Source organism: Arvicanthis niloticus, chromosome 9, assembly GCF_011762505.2.
Source record: "Arvicanthis niloticus isolate mArvNil1 chromosome 9, mArvNil1.pat.X, whole genome shotgun sequence".
In the NCBI taxonomy this organism is placed as follows: domain Eukaryota; kingdom Metazoa; phylum Chordata; class Mammalia; order Rodentia; family Muridae; genus Arvicanthis; species Arvicanthis niloticus.
In genome coordinates, this window is record NC_047666.1 from 27303521 (window position 1) to 27315154 (window position 11634).

Sequence of the window (11634 nt, forward strand, 5' to 3'; positions counted from 1 at the left end):
CACAAAGGCCCTGTGCAAAGCAGATAAGAGGATTCCTTAAGAAAGCCACACCCACACAGCAGTGCTGAGCCTCCGTGACAGATGCTGTGGATGTGGCTTTAGTCACAGTGGAATCCGGAGAGACCAGGAAAGAATGGACTCCGGATGACCTATCTTGCCAAGAAAAAAACAAAAAACAAAAAACAAAAAACTTCTATATGGCTGTCCATATGTCTCTGGGACTCCAAACCTGGGCCCTTGCACATGTTAGGTGAGAGTTCTATGTTGAGTTATACCCTTAACACCAGCCCCCAAAGGCATTCTCATTTCATGTTGGGGTTGGAGAAATTTTTAATTTTCTTCTCCCTATTCTTTTGAACATTTTCCTGTAAGAAAAATAAATTATTTGTGGAATATTTTGTTGGTTTTGGTGCTGCTGCTGCTATCTGCTAAAAATAAGCAAGTCTTAGGCACCTGAACAGGCCTGGCCTGGGGGCTGTGTGATTCCCCACTCACCCAGGGATTCTGGTCCCACCTTGAGGAAAAACCAGCTGCCCTGAAGATGGGCAGGACAGTGAAGATTCCTGATGCCCAAGGCTCTATCACAAAGGGAGGAAAAGCTCGCAGAGACTGAGGCCAACCAGGGGCCAAGTCCTCACCACAGCATGAAAGTAGGTTCCAGGCAGGCATGACCTCTAGCCAGCCCTGGGGAACCAGAGCTCACCCAGTGAGAGTTCTGAGCACATGCAACCCCTTATACTGAAAGCAGAAGTGCACAGATGCTGCAAAGAGAGCACCGGGCTTTGATAGGCCCAGAGGGAGTCCCAGTCTCCAGCCTAGTCCAAAGGCCTGTCTACAGGGGAGGGCAGCAGCTAGAATGTGGAGATGCAAGAGGCCTGTGTAAGAGGAAGAGGATGCGCTGTCAGCCTCTGCGCTGACTCCGCCCAGCACGACTTTTGCTCCATGAAGAGCACATAGGATCCAGCAGCAGATCATGTTGGCAGCCTCTGCCCTGCTGACAGCATCCAGTGCACCTTAGATGGTGGCACTGCTTACTCTCTGCCTCAGTTTCCCTCTCCAACCCTATACCCATCTGAATCTCTCCAGACAAAGGGGCCACGATCCTTTTACTGTGTTTGTTGATTTTGGCCAACACCAGCCATGACCACAGAGTTGGTCAGGGGTCTCTTACCCTCCCCAGTGGTCTATCCTTCTTCCCATGGTCCCAGGAGCCCCAGCTCCAGCACATGTTACTCCAGCTCAGGCTTCACCAGAACCCCCCTACCCCCACTTCTGTGCCCATGAACTCTGTCATCTGCTAAGTATCAATTGACTTGGTTAGTGTTCATAACTGTGGGGGTTTTATGATTTGTTATTAAAACACAGATTTGAATTTTAGTTGTATGATTCTATTTCACCATTAGATGCGATTTTGATTAATATCTTGTAATACCAAAACCATTAATTAAACTGAAACGGGAATGGAAACAGACATCAGGATCAAGTGGAAGAGGCTATAAAAGTAAATGAGAGAGAAATACTGGTCTTCGTTGCAGTTGGGCCCATGTCTTAAAGGAAAATTTAGAGCCAGCCATCACCCTTCTCCTCCTCCAGGAAGCCCTCCCCAACTACTAGCACCAGGCAAGGGGCACCTTGATTGGCCCGCAAGGGGCACCTTGATTGGCCCACAAACCCATCACACAAGACCATAGGCTGCCTGTGTAAAGAGGTACCCCTCCCTTAAGGTAGGGTTGGCCTGCAGCTCTATGTCCAAGGCCCTAGGACCCTGGGTGCCTCCTGGCCCTGATAGGCCCTCAGGGCTGTCCTTAGGGGATAAGCCAGGCTATTTTCATCATTTCCTTCCTCCTGTCAGGAAGCAGCCACACTGCCAGCTCCCGAAGCTCCCTGTGTACATGCACCACCACCGCAGCCTTGACCAGGATGGCATCAGCCCACACAAGATGTGTCCTGACCAAGGCCTCGCAGGTAAGCAGTCTCCTTATTTTCAGCATGACCTTGTGCCTTGTGTCCACTCCAGCTGAGCTGGCAGAAAGAGAGGGGACATGTCAGTCTCTCCCTGGACTCTCTCTGCTAAAAGATGGAAAGTGGGAGGGGGTCATTTGCTCTAAGTTGTCAACCAGCAACTTGGCTGAATCAAGATTCAGGGGTCATTCAATGAACACCCCCAGAAGCCTGCTGTGAGTTGGGCCCTGGCGGGAGAGCCAAGACAGAAAGGCCCCCTAGTCCTAAGCCAGGATCAAAGGCTGCAAACCTGGCAGAACCAGATGGTCATGAGACATTTTCCTGACTCTGGACTTTACCATGGACTTCCGGGTAACACTGGGCAAGCGCTTCCTCTCCCTGAGTCTCCCTTTCCCAGTTCTGGGCATTAGCCTAGATGAGTGCTTTCAAGACAGGTCTAGCCGGGCGGTGGTGGTGCACGCCTTTAATCCCAGCACTTGGGAGGCAGAGGCAGGCGGATTTCTGAGTTCGAGGCCAGCCTGGTCTACAGAGTGAGTTCCAGGATAGCCAGGGCTATACAGAGAAACCCTGTCTCGAAAAACCAAAAAAAAAAAAAAAAAAAAAAAAAAAAAAAAAAGACAGGTCTATGTGTTCCCCTCTGAGCTGCCACCCTGCGAGCCCTACCTGCAGGTTTTTTGAATTAGTCATCATGCGAGGGTGGCCAAGGCATTGAACATATTCCCTGGCCTGACTCCCGACTTAAGCAAAGAACTGGGTACAGTCCAGAAAGACCTTTCCTGTTCTCTGTGGCCAGGGACTAAAACTGGAGTCCCTTACCAGTCACCTGCTCCCTTATCTGAGCAGAGCCTTAGATCTCTGCCAGAGACCAGGAAGACCCCGTTCCTCTCTACCACACTTCCTGGTCTGTACCCAACACCCTACAGAGGCCTGGAGAAAAAGTACATACCCTGTCCAGCACAGGTATCCTGGTACAGGTTGACAAACATTAACCTCCTTGCTCTGCCCATAGCCTGCCTGCTGGATGACTACCTGGGGGCTCCTGTTTCTGCTCTGGCCTGTGACCACAGGTACTCAGGCTTGCCCCAAGCCCTGTACTTGCCAGTCCTTGGAAACCATGGGGTTAAAGGTGAACTGTGAGGGGCAAGGCCTTACAGCCCTGCCTGTGCTGCCACCCCACACTCGACAGCTCTTGTTGGCCAACAACAGCCTACGTTCAGTGCCACCAGGTGCCTTCGACCACATGCCTCAGCTGTGGGACCTCAATGTGACACACAACCCCTGGCACTGTGACTGCAGCCTCACCTACCTACGCCTCTGGCTGGAGGACCACACGCCCGAGGCCCTGCTACACGTGTACTGCGCCAGCCCTGACTTGGCCACCAGGCGCCCACTGGGCCAGCTGACAGGCTATGAGCTGGGCAGCTGTGGCTGGAAGCTGCCACCATCCTGGGCCTATTCAGGGATGTGGTGGGATGTGTCACTAGTGGCTGTGGCTGTGCTGGGCCTGATTCTGCTGGCTGGTCTATTGAATGCATTTACAGAGTCCTGGAACTGAACCTATCCTTTAAAACCAGGGAGAGTTCAGACCTAAGTCAGGTCCCCAGAAGCATCAGCCCCAGTCAGCCCATGCCATCAAAAGCCCACAGGGCTGAGGCCACTCAGTGGGCAAGACACTTGCTGCCCAGTCTAAAGACCTGGGTTCGATCCCCAGGAGAGAACCGAATCTCACCTCCACAACCTTGCCATTCACGCACAACAAATAAATAAATGTAATTTTAAAAGACAGCAATAAACCCTCTGCACAACCTTTTTGTATGAGCTCAAAATCGTCATTTTCTTAAGTTTGGCTCCTTCTAGGAAACCTGGGTCCATTCTGTTTTAAGCTGGGACTGAGGCTACTCTCTCCCGGAGGCTTCCCACCCAGTCATACCAATTCCGTAATCTCTAGACATCCTGAGCCAGGTCCTGGGACCAGCTCTCATGGCCTCTGGCAACGGCCTCTTCACACAGGCCTTCAGCTCCCATCCAGGCTCCACAGAAGTTCAGTGGGCATAGCAGCGAGTGGGGCAGAGTGAACTGAAGATCCAGGGGTGAAGGGCATCTTCACGGTGCTCTACCCAGTTGGCCTCTGAGTTTCTTTCCAGCACGGGAGGCATGGGGGCTCCCTGCCTCTACCCACTTCTTTCCTCTTCTCTACCTATTTCTTTACATAAAAGAGAAAACAATTCTTCCCAAAATGCTGGCACCAGCAGCCTCCAAAGCCTGAGTCCCATCCTGCCTTAAGCAGTGATCATCAGATTCGTCTTCTGGATCTCTCTCTCTCTCTCTCTCTCTCTCTCTCTCTCTCTCTCTCTCTCTCTCCTCTCCGTCTGTCTGTCTGTCTGTCTGAACCATGCCAGCAAGGGTGGCCACGTGAGTCAGGTTCCACCAGGAAGGCCAAGAAGACAAAGTGTACAAAAGGACCTTGGCTCACAGGACTTGGTAAAGAGATTTAGCCAGAAGCTCAGGGAGGAGACAATGGGAAGTGGTGGGGACTGTGGTAACTAGGCAATCTGGGCTTCACTCAAAGGGGCTCAGGGCAATGCCACTGAATAGAAAATGCCCCCTAACCCGGAGTTCCAAAGGTCCTGTCCATGTGTTAAGTGTTGGCAATCAAAACTTTAAAAAAGAGCAAGACAAGGGGCTATACCTGTAATCACAGCACTATGGAAACCAAAGCAAGACTATCACTGTAGATTCAGGGCAGCCTGGGCTATGCAATGAGTTCCAGCCTAGCCCAGAGCACAGTGTGACACCTGTGAGAGAGGTGACATCTGAGAGAGGAAGAGAGAGGAAGAGAGAGAGAGAGAGAGAGAGAGAGAGAGAGAGAGAGAGAGACCCAAGTTAGAAATCAGCTGTTAAATGGGCACATGTAATACAATGAACTGCGGTCTCTACCCCTGGGCCTAAGGCCTGTGTGAAACTCCTCATGTTCTCAGGTATCTTGTCAGCAAGGAGTCTTCCCTAGCATAGAGGGGGATATGGACCCCAAGCCACTTACAGATGGACCACCATGGCCCTTTCACTAGCCAGAAATGCTTCATCAAACCTGATACATGCCTTTAATCCCAGCATTCAGGAGGCTGAGGCAGGTGGTTCTCTATTAGTACCAGGCAGTCAGGGATACATAGTGAAACTCTGTCTCAACAAAAATCTTCTGAGTACATGCAGATCCCAGGAACTTTCAGTACCTGGCTCCTTGGGGGGGGGGGGGGGAATAATCCTCCTGCCCCAAAATTCTACCCCTCTGCCTCCTGACACTCTGGTGTGCACATATAGGCCCTCACCCTACTAGCCAAGCTGGCTCTATCCAGTAAGAGCCTGCTCTCTGCCCTCAGCCTTGTGAGGTAGGAGTCAGGGTTTGATTCCCCAAGGGTCCCAGAGACAAGACTGGGGTTTCACCACAGACCAGGTGCTACAGTTTGGGTCTTGAAAGTCTTCCACCAGCTAGTGATTCAGAGGCTTGGGCCCCAGCACGTGGCACTCTAGAGAAAGTTGGAACATTCAGGAAGAGGAGTCTGATGAGAGGAATTTAAGCACTGAGGATATGCCTGTGGAGTAGGTATTGGAATACACACCTCTCTGCTTCCCGACCAAGAAGGGAGCAGTACTCACCTCAGGTTCTTCCAGAGGACCCAGGTTCAATTCCCAGCTGCCCTGTGTCAGCTCACAACCATCTGTAACTCTAGTTGATGAGGATCTGACACCTTCTGGCCTCCAAAGGCACTAGGCACACATATGTGTGCATAGACATACATGTGGGCCAAATACCCACACACATAAAACACTTTTTAACATTTTTAAAATAGTCTTTAAATAAATAAAAACAGCAGGGTCTAAGAATGCAGATCAGTAGAGAAAAGCTTGCCTAGTGTGGTGGTTTGAAAGAAAATGGTCCCCATAGGCTTATAGGGAGTGACATTATTAGGAGGTGTGGCCTTGTTGGAGGAAGTATGTCACTAGGTTTTGGGGTTTTTAGAAGTTCCAGTCAGGCCTAGTGGCTTGCTGTCTCTTCCGGCTGCCTGCCCATCCTGACGTAGAACTCTCAGCTCCTTCAGCACCATGTCTGCCTATGTGCTGCCATGCTTCCCGTCACAAGAATGGATTAAACTTCTAAAACTGTAAGCCAGCCCCCAATTAAATGTTGTCCTTTATAAGAGTCCCTGGGCACAGTGCTGTGGGGTTCCCTCTGAGAGGAGTCACGGGCACAGTGCTGTGGGGTTCCCTCTGAGAGGAGTCACGGGCACAGTGCTGTGGGGTTCCCTCTGAGAGGAGTCACAGGCACAGTGCTGCAGTTTTTCTTCTGGTGTTCTTTCTGAACTGTGTTGCTGAGACCATAACCACCTTTATTCTTATTTTTTCTTTCTAAAAGGGAATAGCTCTATCAGCTTCTGACTTATAAGTACTCATTATCATAATCACTAGGTCAGAAAATAGAGAAAATACTACCCTACTCCACACCCCAAACACTATTTATTACTAATCCAGGCTGAATACCCTGCCAAAAATACTCTCTCCCCAAAATGCATGTAATTATAATTTAAAACATTTCAATCTTTTCCTTGATGGTATAACTGGAAACACGTCTTTATGGCTCACAAGTATTTGGTTATTCTCTTTGTTCTTTGAGACTAGGTCTCCAGTTGCCAAGGCTAGCCTCAAACTTACTCTGTAGTTCACGCTGGCTTTGAAATGTCTACCTTCCTTCCTGCCTGCTTCAGGGGTAGTTAGAGGTGAGCACCACCACACTCTGCTCAGTTATTATGCTTTATAACATAATGTATAATTTTATAATATTTTATAGTTTCAGTTTTATTCTTTTTTTAATCTATTTATTTATTTGACATATGAGTGCTCTATCTGCAGGTACACCTGCACACCAGAGGAAGACATCAGATCCCCTTACAGGTGCTTGTGAGCTACAACCATGTAGTTGCTGGGAATTGAACCCAGGACTTCTGGAAGATCAGCCAGCGCCCTTAACCACCGAGCCATCTCTCCAGCCCCTCAGTTTTATTCTAAGGAACACTTCACTGCACCACACCTGCCACTTGGCTTCATACGTTCATCTATTGAGGATGAGCGTTCAGGTCTGAGTGAAAGATTCAGTCCTGTGCTTCAATGCACGACACTTTCCAGCGTTTCCATGAAATACTTCATGAAGGTCATTTCTGCCGCATGCCTCTCCTGGGACACTCAGACAATGTCTAAGCTCCTCCTCTTACCTAAGAGAAAACATTAGGATTGAAACATCCATACAATAAATAACATAAAAAGGTAAAAAATAAAATTCTGACTGACTGGAGATCCTGGGGTGAATGGATTGCACTCTCAACCGTGGTCAGGGAAGTCTCCTTTTACGATGAACAGCGGTCAATGCGGAGACTCATAGCTGGTCCAAACGCTGAAAATAAGTGTCTGTGCGTGCTCAGCACTAACTGAGATGCCGGCACCAATCCTCCCAGTACTCAGGAACATTGCAAAAGAAGGGGTGGGAAGGATGCAGGAGCTGGAAGATCAGGAGGTGCCAAGGGCCAAGTAGGAGGAGCGACAAATGGCTTTAGAACTCAAGGAGTGTGACCCACCAGTTACCACGGCCATATGGTTGGACCTCGGTGTGGCACAGCACCGAGGACTATGTGTCCTGAGGACTTTACGCCGTTATGGAGTCCTCTGCTTGCTGCCCTCATATCCCTCTTAACCTAAGCATTGTATAAAAACTCTAAGGGGGCTTCCAGCCCCTCACTGCACTGGCACTCAGAATACTAATGCTTCATCTCTTTCAGGCATTGTTGCTAGAGCAGATGAATGGTTCAATTGCCACCATTCAATTGCCAGGAAAGAAGGTACAGACATAGATTCTCAACAATGACCATCACCCTTAGAAAACATTTGGAAAAACAGACTGTTAGTGAAGCTAGGTAGAGATGTTTTTATTACTGGCTCTGAGGTAGAAAATCTTAGGGAAGAATTTGAAGTTTATAAAGGCACAGTCTTAATAGTTAAGCCAGGGACCCTGTATGGTCAGGGAACAAGAATGATGGAACACTGGCTGGCGTGACTCTCACTAAGGCTGGACTGGTGATAACTGATTTCTTACACCCATTTTGCCCTCAGCTTCCTTATATAAGTCATTAAGACTCGCTGAGAGTAGATATGCATTCTGAGGATTTAAGGAAGATATGACTGATTTTTATATAAAAGTTGAGATTTGTGGTTCTTTTAAGATTGTTTTGTTTTGTTTTTCGAGACAGGGTTTCTCTGTGTAGTCCTGGCTGTCCTGGAACTCACTCTGTAAACCAGGTTGGCCTCGAACTCAGAAATCCGCCTGCCTCTGCCACCCAAGTGCTGGGATTAAAGGTGTGTGCCACCACCGCCTGGCATTCTTTTAAGATTCTTACAAGATTACTTTTAAAGATGAATAGCAAAACAATTACTTCTTTCTTTGTAACTGCACATTGCTGCCTTCCATAAGAGAAACTGGCTGAGAAAATGACCTTGCTTGCTCACACTTTGTTAATATATAACAAGTTGTTTAGTTACAAATGTATGTGGGATTTGGGGAATAATTTGTTTTCTTTACCTGTATGATGTAATGTTACTTCTTGTAAAGGTACTGGGGAACACACTGGTTCTTTATAATCATTTACTAGAAAAAAACTAAAATGAGTCACATTATAATTGTATACTGTTTAAAAGATTTTGGTGGGATATATAAGCCATGGAAGAAAGAATAAAGTATGGGGGTTAGAGTGGCCATCAACTGTGTATATGTGTAAGGTTTGTGTGGATGGGGGCTGGAACACTGCTCCTTCTATCCATCAATTGTGTGTGTGTGTTAGAGCTGGCTCCATCTACCATTGTGTGTATTTGTGTATATATGAGTAAACTGTTTGGAGTCTGCTTGTTGGAGCTTTGCTCTAATCATTTTATGTGTGAATGTGTATATGTCTGTAGGTCTGTATGTATATGTGTGTATGAATGTGTGTGTATGTATGTGTGTGTGTTTATATGTATGACTTTATTGTCTTTTGTTTTATCCACCGTGTGTGTGTGTGTGTGTGTGTGTGTGTGTGTGTGTGTGATTCTTTTTTCTTTTTCTTTGGCCCCAGGGAGTTAAAAAAAGTTCAGAGTTTTTCACTGGCCACAGGGAGTGTCAGCCCCAGTAATTTAAGCTTTGTTCCCACAGAAAAAAGTCTGTTGAGTAATTTTTTTAATCGCTAGCTGCCATTGGCAGCAGCCCCTGTAGGTATCTGGATTCACCCCCATCAGCGGCTCCCAACACTGACCTTTCATCAGCTGCCTGCCTCAGTTTACCCACCACACAGATGCCAAGGCCAGTCATCTACAAGGAGGGACTCTATGAAAAGCCGGCTATGACGTAGTCTTTGTACTTGTGCTCTCCTGGGATCTAGAGTTAGCCCACACGATCGAGGCAGTCGGTGATTCTATCACGGATGAGTGACGAGCTCATAAGCCTGGGAGCTACTGGCAATTGACGAAGGAACAGGAATCATTTTTCTTCAGTGAGGTTGCTGGCCACTGTTGCTCTTGCAAGGCAGCACTGTTTGAGCTCAGAGGGTTATTAAACATAAACAATACAAAGATGGGAGGGGTGCATATTGGTGGCTCTACGGAGAAGGAGAGGTTGGCGAGGGTACAATCAAAATATAGTATACACATGAATGTATTAAAGGAAAAAATAAAAATAATCTTTTAAAAATCTAAGAAGCTAAGGGTAGTGGCACAAGCCTTAGATCCCAGCACCCAGGAGGCAGAGGCAGACAGATCTCTGTAAATTTAAGGCCAGCCCAGTCTACATAGTGAGTTCCAAGACAGCCAGGGTTATGCCTCAAAACAAATGAAAAATCTGAGGATCTAGACTGTTGACTTAGTGGTTAAGAGTACTGGTGGGACTAGGAGGGAGAAAAGACTCTCCCTAGAAAGGGAAAATAGAATAAATAGTTACAGATGGACGGGAGGGGGTGGGGCTACAACAGTAGGATCAAGTGGAAAGGGGGTAAAGAGGGTGAGGGAGGGAAGACGGGGAGGAACAGCTAAAGCTAATGGCCATTTGAGGGCTATTATGGAAATCATACACATACACACACACACACACACACACACACACACACACACACACACACGAAAGAAAAGTAAATTGGAATCACCAAATAATGAGGAAGACAAAGCCCCCAGTAGACATCTCTGGCCATCAAAGGAAACCTCCAGTGATGGGAATGGGTCACATCTAATTGAGTTGTTGACAAGGGGGGCATCTAGGAAACCCCCAAACAGCCCAAGTTATTGCCAAGGCTACTGGTCCCTCTCCACAAACCGATGATAAGGCTCTGTTGGTGAAGTCATTATCTCCACAGCTCACTAAACACAGGGAAACCCAGCTGGTACCTCCATGGAGCCTGCCTCCTGCTGACTAGTGTTCAGGGTACTGATGGTACTCTGCCCACTATCAAAGGAGAAACACAAACTCAGCCCAGCTACAAACCCTTCGATTTACAGTGCTGTCCTCCTTGCAAGATATGCTAGTGTGAGCTTGTGGGAGTAACCAATCAATATCTGATTGGAATTAAGGCCAATCCCATGAGAGATGGAACCTATACACGATACTGCCACAGTGGTCAAGAACCCGAGACTAAATAAGCCATGGACTGAAGGGAAGATCAAAAACTACTATTTTCAAAAAACAAAACTTAGCAATAAGAATTCTGCAGAAGAGAAGGTAAAAAGATTGTAAGAGACAAAGGGGATGGAAGACACCTGAGAAAGACCTTCTAGACACAACGGAACTGATGCACATATGAATCCACAGAGGCTGTGGCACAGGGTCTGCACAGGTCTAAGCCAGATGGGTGCCAGTTCTAAGATGGCAAGTGGACACGAGCTTCCAACCCCAACTCAGAAGCCGTCTCTAACTGATAACTATTCAGAAAAGAAAAATTGGTGTTTTCCAACTGAGTCTCACTGGGTACACAAAGCACACGGAAGGCCACACCCCAGGCCAAGCAGTAGATAGTCAACAAAACATGAACTCAAAAACATTTTTGGAGAGCTTTTTTCTTTCAAAATGCTTTGTCTGGACATTTGTTTAACGTTACAGATTTTGTTTTCTTATACAGTATTGTTTTCTGTTTTGTTTTTCTGGGTTTCCTGTGTCTCTCAGCATCTGTGTGTTTCTTGTGATTTTTCTTGGGCTCTTTTTTTCTGTTTGTCTTGTCCTATTCTAGTTTTTATTTATTTTTATTGTTACTGTTGTAATTTAAATTTCTATTTGCATTCTAATGAGAGAGAGAGATGGTATGGATTTGGGTGGGTGGGGAAGTGAGGAGGGTCTGGAGGAGGTGGGGGAGGGGAACTGTAACCAGAATATATTGTATAAAAAATATATTCAATTAAAGAGAGACGGAGACACACACACACACACAGAGAGAGAGAGAGAGAGAGAGAGAGAGAGAGAGAGAGGAGTGGCTGCTCTTCCAGAGGACCCAGGTTCCAGCAGCCACATGGTGGCTCACAGGTGCCTGTAACAGCAGTCCCAGGAGATCCTATGCCCTCTTTGGCCTCCAGGGACACTCCATGTACATGGTGCATGAACGAACATATGTACAGACAAAA

The 11634-nt window shown here is 47.4% G+C and overlaps 1 protein-coding gene across 1 annotated transcript; it reads left to right on the top strand.

The window, feature by feature from the left end:
* Positions 1-1852: 1852 nt before the first annotated feature.
* Gp9 (glycoprotein IX platelet) lies at positions 1853-3770 on the top strand. The gene is made up of 2 exons (XM_034512643.2): positions 1853-1965; positions 2972-3770. Exons 1-2 carry the CDS (start codon positions 1921-1923, stop codon positions 3515-3517), a joined length of 591 nt encoding a protein of 196 aa, XP_034368534.1. The 5' UTR covers positions 1853-1920; the 3' UTR covers positions 3518-3770.
* Positions 3771-11634: the final 7864 nt, after the last annotated feature.